The sequence below is a fragment of the Nyctibius grandis genome, chromosome 1 (genome assembly GCF_013368605.1).
Source record: "Nyctibius grandis isolate bNycGra1 chromosome 1, bNycGra1.pri, whole genome shotgun sequence".
In the NCBI taxonomy this organism is placed as follows: domain Eukaryota; kingdom Metazoa; phylum Chordata; class Aves; order Nyctibiiformes; family Nyctibiidae; genus Nyctibius; species Nyctibius grandis.
The window spans coordinates 43528243-43553455 of NC_090658.1; the positions used below are offsets into that span (position 1 = coordinate 43528243).

The following is a 25213-nucleotide window of genomic DNA, read 5'->3' on the forward strand; positions in this document are numbered from 1 at the left end:
ACAATCCTTTCAGTAATGTGCAAACAGGAAATACCATTACCACTACAGCCATCTCCTTTTCAATTTTCCTAGCTCAAAACTGAATGACTTTATCTTTGGTATTTCAAACAAAAATTTAAAAAACAAACAAACAAAAAAAACCAAAACACACAAAAAAACTTTGAGAATGTTTGTGCAGAGGACAGGCTAATGATGGAAAAAGTCTGAGACTAATACCGTGAAACTATGATCTGAAAAGTGGTATAATAGGTCTCTTGGTATAGTTATATGGGATGCTGGCAATGCAAAATTTCCAGTTTATCATGCTATAATTTAACAGAAAATGATGATATAACTCTCAGAGGTCTGGAGAAGGGTATTGGTTCTTTTTCTTTAAGTAGCTTTGCAAACTACAGGTCCAGGGTTCTCACTCCCTATCAAAAAGTAGTTACGACAATAACTAACTCCTAAAGCCTAACCATACAAAAAAATCCATTCTTTTATTTCTATGCCACACTTACCCCCAAAATCCGTTATGTAAGAAATTGATATAGTAACATACAATGCTGAGTGACGAATGGCTGAAAAATATAGCAGTTTTTAGAGACAGTTTTTATTTCACCATTGAAAGTGAATGATTAACTTAATGAGTGAATGTAGTGTTAGTTATCTAAAAAGTTTTAAAAGTTATTTTTCTATTTCTAAAAAGAAAAATATATTCTCTGTACTTTTCTTTTTCCTTTTTTTTTTTTTTAACATCATATGGCCAGTCTTACCTCTTTTACAAAAGACAACCCTGATTTCATAGCATATCACGTGTTATTCTAACTCATTCCTGTACAATATTATAGCCTTTTTGTAAGTGTATTTTCAGAGAATTACAGAGCAGGTCAGGTCAGGAGGGACCTCGGGAGGTCTCCGGTCCAAATCCTGCACCAAGCAAGGGTCCACTATAAGCTCAGACAAAGTTGCTCTGGGCTTTATCCAGTCAGGTCATTACAACCTCTTAAGGATGGAGACTGCACAATCTCTCTGAGAACCTGATCCACTGCTTGGCTCTCCTCAGTCCATGGTCTTCTGCCATGCAGTGCTGTAAAGAGCCTGGATTTGTTTCCCCAGTAACCTCTCTGCAGGCACTGAGGAGCTGCTCTTACACTCCCCTCCACCCCAAAGTTTTCTCTTCTCCAGGCCAAACAAGCCCTATTCCCTCAGCCTCTCCTCCCAGGGCAAGTGCTCCAGCACCTGACAATTTAGCGGCCCTCCACTGATTTATACTCCAGTTTATCTGTGTCTTTCTTGTACTGAATGTCCCAAACTGAACTAAAATACAGACATACTAGTGTGCTTCCACAGTTTATCTAATTATTGGGATTTTAAATGGTGTCAGTTCCCTGGAAGTGATTCATATTGTATAGCATACTGAAATATATTTAACTTTGTTGTACATGATTGCTTTTAGAAAGATATTAACGACAATGCACCTTAGAAATTCTTCATGATTTAAGCTCTACCTACTATACACAACTGCAAAGCCTGACACTGTCTCAGTAAGTACAAAATAAGCGTCAGTGACTCTGAGCACAGGAGAGATTTCAGTAACAGACTTGCCAGTTGAAGATAATAATGGCAATTCATGCTAAGGGAAACTGATGGATTTCCAAGCTTAAACAAGCATTTCAGTACCTAAATTACTTATGAAAGTCTCTGCCTAAAACTGATCCTCCTCCTGAATGGCCTGTAGAACCTCAAGATTCAGAAGTACTGCCCTTTAACTGACTCGGCTCAGCTTCACAGATTGTAGTTTTTCATTTTTTGAGAAACTATAGCAAAGAATACCATTACATTTCTTCTATTCATTTATAGATGTGTTTGTTTAACATATACAAGCTATATCTAGCTGTTAGGGGTGTTCATTATATTATGTAATATTCAACTACAGTCTTTCTTATTGCTGGATAATGATATGACTGTATGAATAGGAATTACAAGAAGGTCAGGACAAAAACATAACAGTTTAAGAAAAAAATCCAGAAAGCAAAATAAGACTTACTGTTAGCATATCATCACATTTCATGTCTGGCATATCACCATCTTCACTCTTGTTGTAGAATTTGCGAAAAAAATTGAATGCCACTACTGTATACAAGTATACTACTACTGCCAGTAATCCCACAGTTAGGACAAGCTGGAAGACAAAATTATAGAGTAGATATAACACCACCATGGAATTATGCTATACAACTTTCTTTACAAAAAGAGAAGGAAAGTAACAATAATCTATATGTACTAGCAGAAGGAAAACTTTCTTTACTTTGTCTCTTTGCATATCTTTGTAATATTTGGCATAATATATCTGCATAATTTTATGCAAAGATTGTGCATTACACCTGTTTTATTTTGAAGGAAAATTATGCTTCAGAAACATAATTACAAAGAAAAATCTTGCAAAATCTAGTAGTTACGTACATAATCAAACAAGCCATTAGAATCATATAAAACCCACACAATCAGACAAAAACACCTGAAAGTTTACTACCTAATGGTAGTAGTACTACTTAATATCATCTATTATATAATTGTAAATAGTATTTCTACTAATTTAATGCTGAAACAACTTTGTTTAGATCTATGGAATCACATATAAAAGAAACTGTTCCAAATATTTTAATATCTACCTCACAGAAGCAGCAACAAATACCTCACTGCTCAACTGCAGCATCATTAAAATTTTGCCTTGAGCTTTATGGAAAGCAGCTGGAAGTGAACTGCAATATCCTGCAAATTGATATTTCACTTGCATAGCTGCCAGACCGAAAAAGCTCCTTATCATAAATAACACCCCCTTACACTTCATAGATAACTTGCCAAAACTTCAGGACTATTTTTAAAAGGTAGAACACTTTGTTTTGGGTGCAGACTGATTTTTTTCACTTTTTTGTTCTTTTAAGAAACCAGAATTAAGAATTTAAGAAATTCTTTTCTTTAAAGGGCAAAGAATGCAGTATGTAGATTTCTGTAACTTTTCAAGAGCCAACTTTTGTTCCAAAAATGAAACAAGTTTACTACATAAATTAAAATAAATAACAGTTTGTCAAGGTGAGTTCATACCTTAAGTCTTCTATATGTCATGGGCTTCACTAGCTATTTTGAAATATAAACTGTGTCCATTTAAATGCATATTACTTCTCAAAAAATGTTGACAAGGACAGTGCATTTGAAGGCAGAATTAAATCAATCACCCTTTGCATTTATAAAAACTCATTCCTAATGATTTTATATTTCTCTAGTATCAAACTTGCTTAAAACAAAAGAGAATAAAAACAAAAACCCTGAAAAATAACTTACTACTGATAAATTTTGAAATGCCACTTTCCACCAGACTTCTAAAGCACTTACATTGTATAAGGTCAGAACTGAAGCTTCATCTTACTACAACAGCACATAAGTATACACAACAGAGAAGACCTTTATGTTACCATTCCCAGCCCACTTGAATAATAATTATATTAGCTGCCTTGCTGGAAGGTCTTCTAAGCAGACCAAGGATGGCTTTTTTATTATTAAAAACTGTTTATAAGTTCCTTGAACTAGGAAGGCCATCGGACTTGAGGAACGCTGCCTCAGGTTACATTAAACGCAATTCCTACAACAGATCTCGGCAGATTAAAAGCCTTTTCTTTACTTATATCAGAAATGCAATTTCAGATTTTATAGCTTAAGAAGAGATTTCTTATTGTCAGAGCTGAGTTTCTCAAACAGTCCTGTAACAGAAAGAGCAACTGGGTCTCAACTGGACCTTTCTTTAGATGAACCTTGAAAAAATTTTTAACACCAGCTTTATGACACAGTTGCTCATACACCTAGAGACAGTGATACATCCTAGTCTCATTTTCTTATGCTTATAAATCCCATTGGCTAGTTTCCCCACTGACCCAAGTTCTAAACTTCATGATGAAAGAACAATTCTGTTGTCAATCTGCAAAGCAGCTGAATTAAGTCATGAAGTGATCTTTCCTGTGTACCCAAGGAAAAAAGCTGAAAAGAGATGACAGTTGATACCTGTTTGCCATTGTGGGTCACTGATGACAGGATAGTTCGTAATGTCTTGAATCCCATTGCAATGTCAAGGAGATGAGCAGCAAAGAAAAAATTGTTGTAATGGCCAAGGACTGACATGGTCATGTACCACGCTAGGTAAAGGAAAGACTAACAGAAAAAACAAGTGCATCACAAAATAAAACTCATGGCTATTATCTTTAACTTAATTCAAAACTCTAAGAAGAGGTCGAAATTGCTTGAATATGCTTTTCTTTAAATAGAAAACAGTTATTTTTTAACATAGAATTTGCTAGAGATCTTTGAGAATTTTCTCTTTGTGCAAAAATATGAAATCAGCAAATACAGTTCACAAGACATGGTAAATATTGACATTCTAAATTTTAATTTGTAAAAACTAATTTTGAAATTGTTAAATCCTTACTTGTTAACATTTCTAATGTAAAAAGTTTTTCTGATTTAAATGATTTTTTGTTTATTAATTTCTAAATAATTAGATTAAAATATTAAAGCCCTAAGGTGGTTTATGACAAATGAAAGGACTCTGTAAGCAACAAAAGGAATTTTATAATTAATCCAAACTACTAAAACTACTACTGAAACATAGAAGTATTATTTAAGTAGTTTACTAACTATTACGACAAATGTTAATTTATTCTTTTCCTCTATCACTTAATTTTTATTGGACTTAAAGACAAGTACATATTTATAAGAGAAATTACAGACCCTCCGTTAGAAAAAACCTAATCAGGAACAAACTCTAACTCTTTACAGATCACGCTGTCTGTAGACCTGGCATCTTATTGTTCTACTCTTCCTGACTAAAGTTGGAGTACACACTTCCATTCTGCAGCACTCCTAGTTCCAAAATCATTTGTTCCCCAACCATTTTTTCCATCAGTAAAACAAGCTGAGTTAGGCAAGTGATAATCATAAGACTCTTAATAATCATATAATGAGTGACTTCTTAAACGTCAAAGTATTTTAACAGACTTGTGTATCATTCATTTTTTGTTGTTTTTAAAGACTAATTTTTTCAAATTATTAAAATAGTCAACGTCATTCTGTGTCACATCCTACTACCAGTGATACAAATTTTAGCAATTCCACATACATTAATTATACTGATCTGACTGTACTCCAGGAATACTCAAGAATTCATAAAGTTTATGAACAATATGAAAAATGGCAATTAGAATTTATATAGTCAGTTTTCTAATTCGACAGCACAGTGCTTGCTTATTGCTCCTGAATAAAGCATATCAGAAAGGGGGTGAGAATTTACTGAGGTTCTGTCTGTGTCTTTTTAAGCTTCCAAAATTTTCTTCATCTATGTAGTAAATTAAATACAATCCAGAGTATTTCATACCTCCCTTTGAAGCACTTTGGGTTAACAAGTGTATATTGCTTTTTAGAAAGTGAATATATACATATATTTTTATATTTATATATACTGGTAAACTTACATTATCAGTGAAAACAACTCCTAATTTCCACATCTGATACTTAACATCAATGGAATTTAGCCTGTAAAAATAAATAAATTAACTGCATTTTACATTAAAACAGAATAGGAAAATATGCAACACAATCTGTAGGAAGTGTATTGTCACATAAACATGGGAGACAACAGCTGATCTATTTCTCCAAAAGCTGAAATACATCAGAACCTTGTTCTAATTCACACTTTTACTCTGGAATGGACCTGTCCAAAAAAAAAAAAAGGCAGAAAAACAAATTAATAAATACTGTTTTGGATTCATCATATGTAATGCTGATCAATGTCTACAATGCTATATTCATACAAGTGAAATGAACTGTCTTTATAATCCATGGAAAAGAAGATAATTTTTTTTTTTTTTTAAGTGACCCATCTAAGCCTAAATTAGCTGTTAAAAAAGGTCACGGAATTTGCAACCTAAAATGCCAATTCTTTACCATTAGTTGGGATAACATACCTTGGGTGATACAATTAGATGGCATCAAAGACAGACAAAGTGAGGTGAAATGAATCTCAGAGCTTGTGTCCTTTGCTTTTCCCATTGATATCAGGAATAAATGTGAATGAAACATAAATGTATATTAAAAGCTTTTGCAGAAAAGGACCTGAGGTTCTTGGTGGACTGCAAGTTGAGCATGCAAGGCACCCTCACTGCAAAGAAGGCTAATGGTACCCTGCGCTCCATGAGGAGTAGTGCTGCCAGCAGGTTGAGGGAAGTGATCCTTCTCCTCTAACTCAGCACTGGTAAGGCCACACCTGGAGTGCTGGGTCCAGGTCTGGTCTCCCAGCTTCTTCCACATTGTTTGTTGCTTTGTTATGTTAACCAATTAGCCTCTCCTACTGCTCTCTTCTCTTTGACAAACTTATGTTGTACAGACTGATATTGTAAACTATTCTCTCCAAATTCTTCCCTTATATTTCTTTAATTAATACCTTTAGGTATTAATTCTCCTCTTACTCTATCAACACAAATAAATGTCTCAACTCTAGGCTACATTTCTTGCACTAGAATTAAACCCATTCATTTTCTTGAAGCCTTTTTTCTTCCTCTATTGAGGAGCAATACAACTAACTCATCAAACAAGATACATACCATTTTTGCTTTTAACTGTATCTTGCCCTCTCTAGTTTTTGACTTTTTCTTTTTGGAAACGTTTGGATCATATTGACACACACACAAAAAAATCTAAACCTGGATCACAATTCAGGAACAAATATAAATAATAGCATGAAAAATGTCATCTGTACTATTTTTATCCTTAAAATGTGAGTGAATTCAGTGTTCCTGAAAGAGAAGAGCTGCTGACAATGACTGAACAAGTAGAAGTAATACTGGCAGATGTCACACACCTGCCATATACGAAAGCACGTAGTACTCCTGTGCCAGATGTTTATATGGAATTACCTGAGGCCTTGGATGGAATACCAAGAGTTAAACCCTGGTCTATCAAGGTCTGATTTCCAAAATTCTTACTTGTATAGCCAGAGCAACTAACCACATAAAAGTAATAGTTTTAGTCAAATATTACACTCCCAAGGAATTTCCCTTCTGAGAGAGACGTAAGTATCTGCTCTGGCCTCAGTCTGCGCCACCTCCTGCTGGCACATGCAGAAGCAGAGGCACTAGAGCTGGGATCTGCACCAGGTCATACCATTCTCCATTTTTTTTGCGCAAAAGTGGTGTAGTAAGGGTTCAACTCCAGTGCTTTTCCCACCTCTCACTCCATTGCACTGTAAACATATTACAAATGTTCAATCTGGAATATGTGTAGTTTTAGTAGCTTCATTAGTGTTCATTCTGAAACTGGTAAAAAGTGGATACATGTACCTTCCTGAAGCACAGGAATTTTATGCAAATGGTTCTGTAAATTTCTGTCATAGTTATTTATTTTCCCACAGCATATTCATCTGTTATAAGTACAGAATGATTTCTCCAGGAATAACATGAAAGATGGATAGGGTTGTTTTTTGGTGGTTTTTTAGGCATATATAACATGGAGTAGATGTTAGAGACGTAACAAAAAACTGGCATCCTTCAGGCCTGATTCTTAAATTAAGTATTTCATCAGCCTTCTCCAACTGCTTCATTCTGGTCTGTCTTTTCAAGAGTGTTCACAGAAACTTTATTTCAAATTTCTTCCCAAATATGAGTCATGAGCACACAGGGAAGGGAAAGGAGTTTCATGTTCTTTTTCTACCAATAATAAAAGTAATAAAAAAATTTTTTTTTTCTAAACTCAAGCATGGGTCCTACTATAATCCAGCAGAAAAACAGCAGCTAAGAAAGTGTTCTGGAAAGTATTTCTGCTATTAAATTTGATTTAGTCTTCCAATGCCATAGAGTCCTTGGACCTTAATACTGCACCTGATTAATTGTTTAGATGGACTCCAGGGTTTATTTATCCATCTTTACAAAAGATGGATATTAAAGATCCATCTTTACAAAATCAGCCCTTGCTTCACTGCAATTCTAATCTACTAGTGGTCCCACTGTCTATCTCATATAATCTTTGCAAACCATTGATAAAATGTTGCTTTTAAAGAAAGCTATAAATAAACCCTTACATTAGAATCTCCATAGCATTAAGAGTCCATCTGTTAAAATATATTCTATTTGAATCTTTTTTTATACCACAGAACTGGAAAAAACATTTTTGCAGTGCTTTACAAAAACTGAGGATGTCCCTTCCCTAAGAAGGAAAATGAATGCAATTACTCTGAATGTCTAGGGGCTTTTTTCTAGGTCTGTCTCTCAGATGATAGGCAAAGAAACAGTTTAGGGAAAACAAATTTTAAAAAGATGTGAAGACTAATCATCCTACTTCTTGGATTTTACTGGTCACTATCACTTAAATTTATTCCATCATTTCTTTATAATCAGAACACACAGTGCCAATTTGCCCATTCTTTCCAGCTGAGCTGAACTGAACTGAGAGAATAATGAAAAGGAGTTTCCAGCCCGGTTGTAATGACACTATCAAAACAGCAGGAATGTGATGCATTCAAGCAGCTGTGCACTAAACTAAGTCTTCATACATAAAAAACAGTGGCGTCCTGCACATATGTTGTCTATAATGAAATAAATTCACTATATTGTTCAACTTAAGAATTGATTTATCTTATATAGCTATACATAAAAGTGCAACAAGAAAACTTAAAGCTGAATGACAAACCTTAGATGCTTGATTTTAACTTACAAAAAACCCTGAAACAAAAAAAAAAACACCCCACCACCAATCACACAAAGAAACAAGAAGCAAATACTTACACAGCAGATAAGGAGCTATCCTTCTTTGGTTTCTTCTTTTCTCGAGCATCACTAAAATCGAGAGCAGCTTTGTCCATTCCTAGTAACTCACTGATCCTGTCACGGCCATAGAACTCACCATATTTATCCATGACCTAAAATTGGAAGGAATATTCAAGAGAATCAGTTGGGTAGACCAGCTCGTTTTTAGAATGGTTTCTGAAGACAAGATGTTTAACATACATGATCTTTTTCATCTGTTTGTTTCCATTTGTCTATCATACCAGTCAGTAATATTTCTTTTCTGCTCAGTTGCAATCAGTTCAATAGAGGCAAGAGGTGGGTGTCAAAGACAAGATGTTCCTACTCATTTAATGAAAACAGGAAGAGGAAAGCAACCCAGCAGAAGGAAAATAACTAAATCAATATCAGCATTGGCAGAAAAAAAAATACATTGTGAGGTCACACAGGAAAGAGATGTTTTGAATATCCTAGCTACATGATAAGCTCTTATTAAAATAAGATTTCTCAAAGACAGTATTTGACCCTTACTAGTTATTCCTTTTGAGAAAAAATAAAATACATATTTATTCTGTTTAAAAAGGTTTTTTTAAACAACCTGAACGTCTTGATTCAGAATTTTGGATTTTTTTTTCTTTTAACGAGAAGTATTTCACATTGAAATTGTTGTGAAAAATGTCCTCACTTATTAACTAGCTCCATTGCATAATTTTATGATCTTATTTTTGTTAATAATGCAATGAAACTATAATACACATAGAATATGTGGAAATCAAAAGATCTTGAACAGAGAGTTACAGCCAAAAGTGATTTTCAGTGAATTCAAACTATCCCCCATCTCTTTCTTACAGAATTTAAGGTGTTTCATAAGAAACTTTTCTGGAAATTAACATTTACTTGCTCTCATTCTCACTGAACACACAGCTCCTTCCTAAGCATTCTCTCTCTTCTCATTTTCAAAAGAATACTCAAAGAAATACAAAATTTTGGATAACAAGATCATAACTTAAAGACTCCTGCAGGTGAGGTGGTATTTTACCAGGTTTCTAATAAGTAATGCTTTAAATCTGTATTGATATTTTTGCAGATTTTTAGAGACAAACCTCCTTTGTCACATGCCTGAAAACAGTGCTTCATGACTGTGGATCATTTACTAGGCTGGGGATTTAAGTATATTTATTTATAAATATATATAAAAGAAAACATTCTTTGCAAAATACTGTATTTGAAGGCACCTAAATCTATGCAGAGCAGTTCCTCAGCCAAAGATAAAGTACCAAACCTCCCACGCAATTTAAAACCATACTCCTTTCCTTTTAATAGGAACCTTCCTTGACCTACTACATTGACAGAAGCAATGTAGAATTTCCTTTCTTGAGTACTCTGTGCAAGCTACTCCCTCCCCTTCGCTTAGATAGACAGATAGAAATATGCATCTAACAACTTCAAATATGCCAAAAAAATACTCCCAACGGCAAAAAGAATAAACAACTCAAAGTATTTTTTAGACAGGTTGACCTAAAACTCTTATGAAGCAGAAGAGCTATTAGTATTTAAAAAGACATGTTTCCAAAAGTGTGATTCAAGATTGGCATTAAATGGTATGAAGGAGGGGTAAATCTAATCCAACAACATAAATACCCTCTTTTTCAACTGTGACCAAACACACTAGGAAGATTATTCTTATTGTAAGCTATGGTACATACATAACATTTATTTTCTAAGACCAAGCTGAGAAAACATTCAACATAACATTCATAAGAAATCAATTTCAACCGTTTCTGCTTACAGAGGACTGTTTTTGAGAGAGAGATTGTTAAGCTCATCTGCACACCCGCAAAGGACCACACAGAGACAATGGTTGGGGGACAGTCCAAGGAATACCCTGACCAGCTACTCCCAGGCCCGTCACCGGAGCCATCAGCCCATTAAAGGTCCATCTCCTCAAGTCTTAGAGGAGCACAAGGGCACAATGGCAGGCAGGAACCCAAATTACAGACTCCCAGTGAATGGACACTCTGCCTGGTCCCTCCCAGGGCTGTCCCAGTAGAGCCTCAGCCCCAGTATCCAGGTGTGAAACCCACCAAGATGAGACATTGGGAGTAGCTCTCCAGATCACCTATCAGTCTAAAAGGGTTACTGCCAAGAAAGAGCATTTGGAGATTGCACAGAACTTATTGGATCTTATAGGGAGGAAGCAAAGGTCGGAAAAGGGATGCATTTAGGTTGATTCAGGGAGGAACAAGTGTGGGAAAATAGAGTGGTAAGGGACAAAAAGGGCCAGATGCATGTATATAGTTTGCTGGTCAGTACAGTTGTCTGACTATGCCCTGTGCCTAAACATCTCAATTTCTCCTAGCTTCTTATTAAATTCCTTCCTAACTCTCTCCTAGGTGAGGGACTCTCTCTTCTGTGTACATGGAGATGAATACATAAATATACACAGACAAAGCAATTTACATATGTTGCAAGATACATACAAGTGTACACAGAAATTCTCCACAGAATTTCATGAATGCATTTGAATTCTTGTTTTATAAAACAAGCTGTATGTAGAAAAAACTTGAAAGAATAACCATACAAAAGTAGCTGTAAGTGTGAGTTGAGTAAGGAATTAAGGGTATTTTAAAATGGTAAATACAGAAATCTACACTGAATCAAAGTTACATTTCAAAGAGGTGTAGTCCACATTTCTTCAAACATGAAAATAAACATGCATTAAAACTTTATTTTAACTTCATGTATTTTCTTTTAACTAAGCTTTACCTTTCTTTTCACAAATTTGTCCCAATAGTTATTTGGAAAAGACCTAAAAAACACAGATAAACAAGATTACATTTTAGACAATCATGAGAAGATAGAGTAGTTACTAAGACATCATAAAAATTTCATACTGATTTTGTTTCTGAGAGGCTCTTTGTTGTTGCTATCGCCAGCCAGTCATCTGTGAAGTCACTGGAATCAAAGTTGCCAAATGTCATTCAGCCTACCATGTTAATGTGGCTGGGAAAGAGCAGCAGAGCCAATGCCTGCAGCTTCTAAAGCAGTCGGATCACACAGTCCCACCAGGCAGAGGGTCAAGACTTTAAATACGTTCTTAAAGGAGACTCTTCAAGAGACACTAAAAGGATGCAAAGCACAGTTCACTCTCAAACTGACAGCAATACAATCATTACTGTGCTTGCCAAAAGAAATTCATTGCAGTTTTTTTTTCTTTTGTGGAATAGAAATAATTTTAAAGCAAAAACCTGGGAATGAATAAGATTAAAAAGTAATAGTAAACATTAGCAGAACGGGTGTCTGAAATATATTGTACATCCTTAATAGAAATATAACCCTCAACTGTTTATTTCAGACAAGGTGGATGATCAACTATACAACTGTGGAGATTGAAGAACAATTCTTTGCAAAGCTATAAAGAGACAGAGTAGGTAAAAACTCACTGTGTGTTGATTACAAGTCTATCCCACTGTCCCTTAATGTCGTCTTCTGATGGCTGTTCAGTTATATACAGCCCATCAAATTCCAATTTCCTTGCCACTTCCTTCTCTCTCTTAAAAATAACCAGTGGAACCTGTGGTTGAAAATGCAAATATTTAAGAAAACCTGGTTGTTATGAAAAATTAAGTATGAAAACTGAACAAAGCAAAAACAGTGTTTAAAAAAATTAAAAGACTTGACAATTGCCAGAACACTGCAAAGGTATGGATGCACCAGGACCAGGTCATTCAAAATCATATAACTACAGTGTACCACACTGTTGTAAAAAGATGGCCAAAAACCCTGAAAAGGGTTCCTTCAAATAAAAATAGTTCTTCAGTGCTATGTAGCTATTAGAGCTAGTCAAGTGAAAGAGAGCTATAATAAAAATAATTTTTAAATGCTTAGAAATTCTAGTTCCAAAATATTAATTTGGGGCCACACTTTTGGATTGCATTTTGATACCCAGAGGTGTTAGAGGTTGGCTTTCATCTGTTAAAGAATTCTTAAGGTTTCACAGTGGGAAGCAAAGTGGTTTCACAGCACGGAGCAAAGAAAGACTGGAAGCAGTAAAAAAGAAAAATCCTTAAAATCACATTCACATTCCATATACTTGATTTGTGCCCAGTGGTTCTTTGCCAGCAGCTGAGACACCTGAGCAGCAAGGATCAACTCTCTTTCATCAGCTGGATGGCATTCAAAAGTACATTCTGAGAATGCAGATGAAACTAGTGGTCCCAGTGGAGTGAATTTTTCTTCGAAATCCGTTACCAACAAAAAATAAACCCTACCGTTCCCTGGAATTATTTCATAGGTCTCCAAAATTCACCCACCCTGCATTACCCACCTTGACTGTATTACTAGTCAAGACTGGACATGAGTATGCTGAAATAGTAATAATAAAAATTAGACTGCTCAAGCAACACAGTGATTGCCTTAGATACAATAACAATAGTTCCAGTCTTATTTTCAGACAGCTAATTGGGAAAAATTTAGTGGATTTCATGCAGAGCAATCTCCAGAAGCAAACATATCATACACAGACCTGCAGTTATGAAGATTTTTAATTCTGAAAGTAGTATATCTCGAAAGACAGAGAATGAAACCATATTTGGTATTTTCTTCAGGATTTCAGAATTGGAAAGGAGGCTATTCATTATGGCAAATAATGACAATAATGTCTTCCCTTTCTAGTCAGAGAATAAATGTAGTTTGAAAAAAACAATGTGGGAAAGCAGCATAAAAAGTCATAGTGAAAAAAAAAAAACCAAAACTATGAGGTGGGAGAAGAGGACATCTCAAAAGCCAGAAATCTAAGCTGTCACGCTGCATGCCAACCAGTGAAATAGGAAAACGTGTTTTAGTATTTATTAACCTGCAGAGACACTTAAGGTAGAGATGAAAATCAACCACTTAATGCAGTCATATGATGACCATTTGCTTCAACTACAAATGCAGATCATGTCTTTTTAGCATAGAAAAAGTGTTATCATTAAAAGAGGAAAAGAAAAATATCAAGGACCACATAAATCTTAATAAAGAAATTATAAGGACAAATGAGCAGCCATACTGGGTCATAGCAAAGGTCCGTTTAATTTAGTACTATCTTGCACTTTGACCTACAGCTTTTGCCTCAGGAAGAGCATAAAAATGGGGGAAGTACATCCCAGATATACTCCTCCCAGCTCCAGAGACTTATGGCATTTGGTCTTCCTAAACCAGAAGGAGCATTTTGCCAATAAAGGCGGCATCTTTATTTCTTACATCCCCAACAGACGTCATCTGCAAGATACTCCTTTAAAAGAGGCTTAAGTTCCTGCCAAAACCCTACCACCAGAGTGTGTATGAAAAGAAGGCATTGTCTACAGCCACAACATGCAGTAGCAGTAGTCCAAAATGCTGCATGCTTTTCACATGACCCAGCTGACAGACTAGTAACACACACACTGTCATCTAGCTTCCTCTAGCCATGTCTGTCCACAGCTTGTCTTTGACAGTCAGAAGCAGCTTCTGATACAGGTTACTGCTGTAATTGTCTGACTGACACAGTAATGGTGCAAATGCTGCTCCTATGATCCAGTGTCAGCCCAGCAAATCGGTCTCTGGCCTGTAACTTCGTGAATCCACACATCAACTAACACACAGTTTCTGTGTAGGTTACACTAACAGAATAGTATTTCTTTACATGGTCCCTCAACCCACTTAAGCAAAGTTGCTATGACTTCATTCCAATTTATACCACTCAATGGATAAAAAAGTTGGGAGCTAGAAGAATAAACAATGTTCAGTTTTTCTTACTTTCAAACAGTAATACCCTATGATGCAGAAGAATGAGATGACTGTGTGTAGGATGGCCAAAATCCGCAGCGTGGGTTCCATGTAGCCACTGCTTTCTTCCAGGACATAATGCACTGCAATGACCCTCTGATTGTCACTTTCCAGGCTGTTCAACTTGGTACTTTCACCAGCAGATACCACAGGAACTTCCTTTTCTTCTGTCACAGCAGAGGTGGAGACCTGTTTAAATCACTTGATCTTAATACTGCAGCTGTATTCATTTGACAGGAGCTTTACACTACTACAAGCTAAGCAGTATAACTGAAAACAATGATACAAAGGACAATATAATTATGAGGAAAGAATTTTTTGCATAAAAATGTCCACATATCTCACAGAGACCCTTTCATCTTGTTACACCAATCTGTGACAGTGTGCATTTTCTTTTTTTTTCCACTCTCTGTCCATGGTCTCAAATTTGGGCCATGCTGAATTTTATCCCCTCAAATTCAAGAAAGGGCACAGACCTCTCGGAAGAAATGCGGTCAACTCCTGACATTCCCACATGTAGTCTTTATCAGCAGGGCTCTGCCAGAAGCTGATTCAAGTCTGAAGACTAGCTAGAGTTGTATTAATGATACTAAAAGTCTTGACAAAGAAGATCAGTGATATTCTAGGCATCTTAAGATGATGTGACTTCTCCTTGCTGTACACACCCTCTCAGGTAAGCATAATGGCACAAGAAAACATCTCAGCTGACATATATCAGTTTAAGTTGCCAGGGAAGGCTGGGCTCAGCTGAGTCACTGTACTGTGAAATGTGCATTGGTCACCTTCAGTCTGCTGCCTCTGTTGCAGCACAGAACTTTGTAAATAGCTATTTGTGTACTGGAAGTCTATCATTACTTCAGACAAACACTTTAACTCCACTGTGTTAGATTTCTGAAGTGGCAGTACGAAGCAGGTACTTAAATCTGTTAGGCTGAGCAGTTTTACCATAGTATACTGTCTACAACACCTGAATGTTTTTCAGTATACAACTTGAAAAGTAACATTTTGACAAGTTTACCTTATAGAAAAGCAGGATGAAGTTGATGGCAAAAGCAACAAACAATGCCAACATCCTCATGTTGTAAAAGTTTCGCGCAAAGTAATTCTGAAAATAGAAACAGAACATAAATACACTTTGCCTAATAATGATACCACAATCATTATTAGGTTGTTGCAAGGGGGTTGTTTGTTTCCCCTATGGAGCTTTTTGATAGAATTATAAATAGAAAAAAAACCCAAATGTTTTGAATGATATATTGTACAAATTCTGTCCTACTCCATATGTGCAATAATGGATAAAGGACCTTTTGTTTCACTCCATGCAGAAAGGGATGATGGATTTCTAATTGCCTCTTACATCTTTTTCATTATTCTCTCAATACACTTAGAGACAACACAGAGACATCACAATGTAATAGTAATACTGAAATCTCTGTCTTCCCTGTACCTCAATATTCTTGCATATAGCAAATTGTCACTTTTACCAAGAAATAAAAATGTCTGCATATAAGTTTATTTTAAATCTTTTTCTATTCCAAAATCAATTGCTTTTTTACCAGATCAGAAAAAAGTTCATTTGTGACTTAAGTACCATGAGTAGAAAGCTTCTCTCACATTATGATGCTATCAAAATGATTGCAGAAATGTACCTTTTCCCTTCCTGACAATTCACAAACCTTTCTAGCACACATTTTGAATGCTTTAACTCTCACATGGGAATTCCTCCATTTTCAGCCCTAACCATAGATGACTATTAGTGAGTTATTAAATGAGACTACTAGAAGAAAACTTAAATTCGCATGACTGCTACATTAGCCTAAAAAATGAATCTGAGTTCAAAAGCAAAACTTAAACATCTAATTCCTTATTAAGATTGTGACTGCAGTTTTGTAGTTTTGCCATGTTACTCATGTTAGAAGTGGGCTGTCCCTACACAATTGTATCTACTAGATATATCACAGAATTGTTGGGGTTGGAAGGGGCCTTTGGAGATCATCTAGTCCAACCCCCTGACAAAGCAGGTTCCCCTAGAGCACATTGCACAGGGTCGGTCCAGGTGGGTTTTGAATATCTCCAGAGAAGGAGACTCCACAACCTCCCTGGGCAGCCTGTTCCAGTGTTCTATCACCCTCAAAGTAAAGAAGTTTTTCCTCATATTCAGATGGAACTTCCCATGTTTCAGTTTGTGCCCCTTGTCCTTTTGCTGGGCACCACTGAGAACAGTCTGGCCCCATCCTCTTGACACCCGCCCTTAAGGTATTTGTAAGTCTTGATAAGATCCCCCCTCAGTCTTCTTTTCTCCAGGCTAAACAGGCCCAGCTCTCTCAGCCTCTCCTCACAAGAGAGATGCTCTGGTCCTATCACCATCTTTGTAGCCCTCCACTGGACGCTCTCCAGTAGTTCCTCGTCTTTTTTGCACTGGAGGGCCCAGAAACAGACACAGTACTCCAGGTGTGGCCTCACCAGGGCAGTGTAGAGGGGGAGGATAACTTCCCTTGACCTGCTGGCCACACTCTTCCTAATGCACCCCAGGATACCATTGGCCTTCCTGGCCACAAGGGCACATTGTTGGCTCATGGTGAACTTGCTGTCCACCAGGACTCCCAGGTCCTTCTCCTCAGAGCTGCTTTCCAGCAGGTCAACCCCCAACCTGTAGGGGTGCATGGGGTATATATATATATATAGCAAAAGTGTATTTTTTTTTTTTGCTTTGCATTTCACACTAGCCTCACAGAATATATGTGGAATGTCCTAGCTAATAAAAGCATGGATTTTAAATAGTTCTACAGCAAACTCAGGGATATCGTATTTTACTGAAACATTCTCATATACAGTTATACTATTCTAATTAGTCTTATTTTCCACAGGTTTTGAGAAGTTTCGCAAATATTAACTTGCTATTTCACAAAAAAAAATCTGTAACATCTTTCCTTATGAGTTTTAGGCTAAGCATTGTATCTTAATAAATTCTTTTTATAGGAGAGCTTGTTATTTCCCAAAGTTATCTCTCAGGGAAAGACAAATCTCACAGGCTTACAAGCTGCTGTGAAAATTTGGGGCATTTTATTCACATAAAAATGCATGGCTGTTTTCCAATGATGGACAGGCATCTCTGAAGGTCTGGGTTTTGGATAATAATTGTCTTCCTAAGAATTAATTCTTGTCTACTAAGTTATTTGTGTGCTTCTTGTCTCTAACATTCCAGTTAAACCTTTGCCTTTACGTCCTTTTTATGGATGATGGTGGACAGAAAAACGAGGCTCATCAGATGCAAATTTGTCTTTACATTGTTAGAATAATGTGGTACACATCCCTGCCAACAGCTAATCACATAGGCTAGAGAACAGCTTACAAGAAGTTTCTGTTGGTATGCAATGATTTTCTTCCAGAAAGCTGATTCCTGAACTTCTGGTTCTCCATATCTGTGAGTATGAAGTTGTCTTAATTTCTGTTTCCCTTTGTCTTCCTTGGCTTTCTCTTCTTTTTCTCCATCTTCTCCTCTTAGGACACAAATGAAGCCAAAATAGTATGTCAAGTTAATAAAATTGCTGAACAAAAAACTAAAACCACACCCTGAAAAAGGCCATTGCACCTTTTCACGAGGCTCAAGTAGTCACAACTCATGCAGTTCACACACACGAATAATGAGGAGACATATCCCTCTTCAGCCCAAAGTGCTGGCAAGGGTGATAGCCTGGTTAAGTCTACGGATAATTAAACTTACTGGTCTGGCTCCTTGAAGTGAGGATGCTAACTGGTAGAGGCAGATAATCAAGAATCTGCCAACCTTATTACCGGAGGGTCTGCTTCATAACTGTGGAGCTAATACTTGCGCTGACAAACGTCTGTAAGCTGATAGCTGTATGTCTGTATGAGTGCCTATTTGTCTAAGCGCTCCCCTCCAACCTCATGCACTTGAACTATCTGGTTCCCACAAAGGTTGCAGAAAACTTTCTTGCATTTACAAGCCAAACCTCGAGTTTTAAATTCTGCATTTCTGCCCACCTGAGGAATTCGTAAGTACCCACTTCAGGAGGAGACAGGAATAAGAAAGCTTGACAGCATTCAATGTGTGATTATCACCATGCTGTCCGATTACAGAAAGTCATAGTTAGTGGGCTGCCTTCTCCAAACACATGATCTAAGGAACTGTGAATTATCTTAGAAGTTAATTTCACCTGGCAGCATGACAGATGAAAGGATCACAGAAGTCCCTTTGAAGCCAAACCAGAGTGAGAGGCAACTTACAAGTTACATTAATTTCTCTGTACCTATCTAAATGCTGTTTTTGACTGGGATAGAGTTAATTTTCTTTCTACTAGCTAGTATAGGGCTATGGTTTCAATTTGTGCTGAAAACACTGCTGATAATCAGATAATTCCTTCTTTTGCTTTGCTTGTGTGCATGGCTTTTGCTTTACCTATCTCAACTCATGAGCTTTCTCACTTTCACTCTTCCAATTCTCTGTCCCATCCCACCAGGACAGGGAGTGAGGGGTTGTGTGGGGCTTGGTTGCCGGCTGGGGTTAAACCACAACAGTCCTTTTTTGCACCCCATGCTGGGCACCAAAATAACTGTCTCCGTTCATCCCGCATCCAGGGCTAAACAATAACCAGCTGTTCTATCACCCAGTGACCCCTCCCTAGCCGAGAAGGGGAATCAGGAAAAGGAAAGAAGACCCGTGGGTTGAAATGAAAACAGATTTAATAAAAGGATTAAAAAAGAACTAATATTAATACTCATTCTAGTATAAAGTACACAAAGTATACTCAGCCCATATAGTGGTCACAAGCTGTGCACTCCCAGCAGTGAATGTGAGACGTCAAACACTGCGAGCACCACAGCTCCAGCAAAAACACGACGGTCACAACGAACGGGAAAGCAGGCCTCGGGAGCAGAATGACAGGCAAGAGTCCCCAGGGATGGCGACCGTTGGGGAAGAGAGAACCTTCCCCGGCAAACTTTGCAATTTAGTGAGCATGACATTTATGGTATGGAATACTTCTGTTGGCCAGTCTGGGTCAGCTGCCCTGGTTTTCACTCCTCCTAGCTTTAGCACCTGGCTAACTCGAAACTACTAATAGCCTTGATCACTATGGAAACCCACACACCATGGGTGGCCATGAACTAAAACAAAGTGTCTTATCAACTTTCTTCCCACCGTATCGGGTGCTGCAGGGTTCTCAAAAATGCAGCTTTTCTGAACGGAAAATTAATTCTAGGATTCTATCCCAGCAAAACCAGGACAATCTACAAACAGAATAACTGATGTCCTAAGCTGCTTCTCTTACTAGAACACACTCGAACACAAGTTTGTCTTGTTAGGAGTGGCTTCAGGGCAGCTAATAGTGCCAGGCACTGCACTCCTCACAGAGAATACAGGTATCACTGCAACTCACACAGTGAAGCAGAGCAATCAACAGTGAAGTGACCTTCAAAAGTCAGAAAGACTCTCCTTCACTAAGTTATACTGGCTGAGTTAGAAACTTGCCGTACTGACTAGGAAGAAAAGTTTTTGTTACTGGCAAGTGTTTGCCATCCCAGGAGAGCAACAAGGATACAGCCTGAGACTAAGGGACCCACTTAGAATTTTGTCAGTGACATATCAGCGACAGGAACTGTACACATAGCAGAATTGTACATGTATCAGGAACCATAAAATACAGGGATGGACTGCCATACTTTACTGGTTAAAACCAAGCACTGTGTTTTGCTTTCCACTATTTTTGTCCTGAGCTAATCTCATTAACATTAGATTTTAACATATCCTAAGAAGATTAAAATGATCATTTATCGAGTGCTAACGCTTGTTCTTCATAAAGAGGTGAGAGTGCTCAGTAATTCATTAAAATCACAGTGGAATATTAAGGTTTTGCAAAATCCAAATAACTCAAAACAGGTCATAGCAAATGGGAGGGGCAAAACAGATTTAATTTCTACCACTGATGGATAACAAGTGTCTGGAACCCAGGTGCTCTTATAGTTTTTCCAAAAGATTTTCTTCTAGCTTTCAGATTTGCCAAGAAAAACTTCTTCAAACACATTCTAAAAGAAACCAAATTGACATTACAAAGGATGCTGCTGGAAGAGGGAAATTCGTAAAGTCTCAGAGTGATGCTATTTACATGGCATTTCCTTGAAAATGTGCACGGATGTGGAGGATGGTTAAAAAAATCCTAACTGTGGAACATGAATGGACACAAAATTAAAGGCAAAGTAGTACAAATCAAGCTGTTTTTTCAGTGAAACAAACCACATTTCGTAGGATCAGAGGTTAAAGTAATACATACTCTGCTTTTTCAGGTTCAGATTTTGTTTCCTCCTTCTCTTCCTTTTCATCTTCTTTCACCTGCTCCTACAGAAAGTCCAATTAAAAAAAGTGTCTAAACACTATTATACAGTACAGTTAGTTAAAAGGATACATAGAGTGCATAGCTTTTTTTTTAAGCAATTGAAACCCCGAGAGATGATGATCCTTCAATTTACATTGATGACAAGATATTTTAACATTGAATTAAAAGCAAACCAAAACACCATGCACTTAGAGAAGGCTGTGGGAATTAAAGTTTATGACACCAGAAAGGGTAAACAAGAGTAATTATATATGATTCCTTAAAAATCGTCACAAAATCCAGAAAAACAGAGATGCAAGTTTTGTTTCAAGACTATACTTAATGTATGAAAGAGAGAAACATACAGCAGAAATAAAAGATAGTTACCTGCATTTTTTCCTGCACCTCAGGCATTGGAGCTAAGGAGGGAGTGCTCAGTAAATCACTCAAACCAGCATTTGGATTGTGAGGGATCAATTTATACTGTCCACCTTCTCGTTTCAAATCCAAACCAAATATATCTGAGAGCAGATCACTCTCATCTGATAAAGTTCTCAGATCTGTCAAGTCTTCTGTAGGTAATGCAGCTTCTGTTGGCTTCCCTTCCCCCTCTTCTCCTTCCCCACGTACCTCATCCTGAGTGGGATCTGGCATATTAGCTAATAGTTCAGCCACCTTGATTTTCTTTGCTCCTTCTACTAGGCTTCCTCCAAGCAGCAAACTGCATATGATGCGAAAGAAGCCCCGGATGACACTACAAGCAAAATGTAGCAAGCCCATCAAAATGCTCCAATAGGAAAAAAACAAAGCCATGACTATGTCCTTCATGGTCATTTTCTTCACTTTTTTCATCTGTTTCTTTAGGCTCTTCATGCTGAGCATTTTCATAAGAGCCATTAAATTATACTTGAGAGCTACTAATGATGACTTCATGGTCATGAGAGAGAAGAAACCCATTCTAGGATCCTGTTCCTCAGGTTTATCTTTCTCATTCTCCTCTTTATTTGCCGACCTTTCATTCAGATCTGATTCAGAGATCTGAGCAGCCAGTTGCATTTCAAAGATGGTATCCTCACAGAAGTTAACAAAAAGCTCCATCTTTTCTTTCTCCCCGCCTTCATTTACAACATCAAATATAAATTGTCTCTTTGACTCTTTTACCTGAGGTTTCTCCCACTGAGTCCGACTTGACTCACTTATTTCAAAATAAACTCGTTCAATGCGCTTCGCACTGCCCATGATTTCTATGCGTCCAAGGAAAGGCTGAAAGTAATTCAGCACACTCTCTGACAGTTCAAGAAAAGTTTGCAAGCGCGTATCATGAGGCATGTGTTCTGACAGGTTGGTCAGGAGAACAGCAACATTGAAACCAATGTCTTTGGCAGGTTCATGGAATCGTTTCACAAACTCTTCATAGTCCAGAGTCTCATTCTCATCTGTTTCCGCACATGATAGCAGAAACTCAGTTTCAGACTGGGTGTAATGCTTATGGCTTTCCATTGCCTTGTGAAAATCCCTCTTTGAAATTATCCCTTTACCATCAGGGTCATATTCTTTGAATGCATCAGAGGAAGTCAAATCCTTCAATTTTAAGAACATATCAAAAAACTTCAGAATCATCTCCACGTTGTTGGACGATTCCACAAGCATATCAACCATCTGCTTGCCAATAGTTCCATTAACAACATTACCTAGATGTGATGACATGAAGTTAGATACCAATGGCAGCAAATGTGTATAATGACTAGTGAAATAATCAAACAGTAACAATGATAAAATATTGGCTAACACACTCACATGAGAACGCTAGCTGTAAATCAGAAATCTTTTACTAATAACACTACCCAAAGACTTGGAAAAAACATAAGTGACTAAGTATTTGCCATTAAAGTAAGGAATAACTAACAAGCCCTACAGAGACACATCTGTTACTTTTAATATAGCACTAAACATGAGACAGCATACTATGAATTTTACCATAGTGCAACATAGACAGAACTAGTGTCACATTAGTTAGTACGTGTAGCTCAGTAGGTTACTCATGAAGCACAGCTTACAATACTAAGAATTTATTTTGCTTCTCAGTGACCTTCTATGTGCAAGGCAGTAGCAGTATCAATGCATGCTACACTGCAATCTATGCTGCATTTACTTCCCTCCCAGTTCTCTCAGGAAAATAAATGTGATAGAATCATAGAACCATTTTGGTTGGAAAGGACCGTTAAGATCATCAAGTCCAACCATTAACCTAACTGTGAAGAGAATTTCAAATTAAATTTTTGTTACCTTCCAGCATAGACAGCAACATGACAACCATATCCTTTTGAAGATCCATTAATTCCTTCAGTAATTCAATTTGACTGGAATCCTAAATAATGAACACAATATATATAATATCTATTGACTTCTTTGACATTTATATATGTGCATGTATATTTCACCTTGTAAAAATGAGACTTAGAAATCAAGAAGCTAGTAGTATCAAAGCTGGTAATACAGTGAAAATACATTTAATTGCTTGATTCCTTACAGTACATTTACAGGATCAAACATTTACATGATCATCTGTTTAGAAGACAGTAATTTAATAAAGACAAAGTGAAAATTGAAGGTGATGAAAAAATTTAAAGCAATAACTAGGTATGTCAAGCTCACAGATGATGCCTCTAATGTTTCATGTCAGCTAAAATATTGTCACTGTTGGAGTGATCAAGTTTACAGCTATGAAGACTTGTAAAAACAACGACAGCAGCACACAGAGCTCAAAGTGTAACATGATTCAAAGGGAGTGATTCCATTATAGGCCACTGAACTTTTTTTGGGTGACAGAAAAGTTGAAATAAAATTTTGAAATATTTATTAATAAAGTTACATTAGTATATTCTTAAATATACATGACATTGATTCTTTTAGCCATATTTTATCTCATTCAGCTTATCAAGTTTACTATTTTGCTTGCCAATGATTTCAACCCGGAATCTATCCGAATAGATTTATTCAACTACTTAATTTCTTCCTCAGTGATACATTGTTGCATCATGCCATTGGTAAGGCATACTTGAGCATTGCTGGACTTCAGTGATAATGATGTAATAATAAGTCAAATGGCAATTTGGACCTTGTATCGAAAACAGCACAAGCTGTAAATAATGAAGATTTCTAATTGATGTCTTGTAAGGTTTCATTATAAATCTTCTTACTTCAAAAGTTGCTTACAACCTGGATGATCTTTGTTCATTTAGATTGAAAATTTCAGTTTCATTTTGTGCCTTACAGAGATTTCTTAAGTATTACCGATATCACCTTGTTGCTTCCTAGTACAAGACTAGAGAATGAAAATGCAAAAAAAACCAAACAAACAAAAACCCACTACCACAAACAAATCAGTGATTTAGTTTTGTTCTTATTTAAATCTTGTTTCAAATATTCTCCAAAAGTGCTCTGGAAGCTCCCAATTTAAAACAAACAAACAAACAAATACTTAGCCTGGCAGGCCCCTCTTACAGACAAAAGCCATATGGCAACTCCTTATAAATCCATTTAGCCACACTCTACACCTTTGAAAACTGGTATTTCAATAGAATCTGAAAAGCTTAGTAATATATTCTCACAATAAATATAAATGAACAAAAGAACTCACTTCTATTCTGGTCTTTCCCAAGGCTCTGCTGGCCCCCTAAAGCACCCAAAAGCCAAAAGCTTGAGCTCCACACAAGAGAAAGACACCATCACTATTTATCATGGATATGGAGTAAACTGTCATTCTATCATTCCACAGAACAGCATGAGTAACTCCACACACTACGATGGATCTCGTTGTACAAAGCTTCTTGGCTCTCTCTGAAGTGGCAGGATGAATATCATTATTTTCTAGATGCAGTAATTAAGAGATGCCATGAAGCCACTCCAGGCACAGGTGAGACTATAAACTTGTCATTACTGTAAAAACAAATCTTGCCAATAGCCACATCATATTTCTCAAGCAACACATAACTACCATGTGTTTGACTCGCTGTCAGTTACTACTTAGATACCACTTTCCGTGTTGCTTTAGTGGTACAGGAAGAAAGCACAATAGCCGCCACCATGACCTACCAAAACATTCAGTATTTTTTCAAGTCTTAAAATAAAAATGATGTTCCAAAACCAGGGCAGTATCTGCAGGTACTTATAAATACAGTTCAGTAGAAATTCAATGCATCACTTGAAAAAGAGGTTTCACTGTGATGCCATTTGCTGGAAGAGGACCTCTATTTAGCCATAAAGACT

General features: G+C 36.9%; 1 protein-coding gene across 1 annotated transcript in view; it reads right to left on the reverse strand.

Moving 5' to 3' along the window:
• Positions 1-25213, reverse strand: part of RYR2 (ryanodine receptor 2) — a 332243-nt gene that overhangs the window by 6699 nt on the left and 300331 nt on the right. Inside the window, exons 91-102 of the mRNA XM_068395937.1 lie at positions 23231-23312; positions 21332-22635; positions 20903-20967; positions 17965-18112; positions 15631-15717; positions 14583-14801; positions 12248-12378; positions 11571-11613; positions 8805-8938; positions 5502-5562; positions 4039-4185; positions 2030-2164 (exon numbers count right to left, since the gene is read on the reverse strand). Coding sequence (XP_068252038.1) covers positions 2030-2164; positions 4039-4185; positions 5502-5562; positions 8805-8938; positions 11571-11613; positions 12248-12378; positions 14583-14801; positions 15631-15717; positions 17965-18112; positions 20903-20967; positions 21332-22635; positions 23231-23312 — 2556 coding nt within the window. The remainder of the gene's footprint in view (positions 1-2029; positions 2165-4038; positions 4186-5501; positions 5563-8804; positions 8939-11570; positions 11614-12247; positions 12379-14582; positions 14802-15630; positions 15718-17964; positions 18113-20902; positions 20968-21331; positions 22636-23230; positions 23313-25213) is intronic.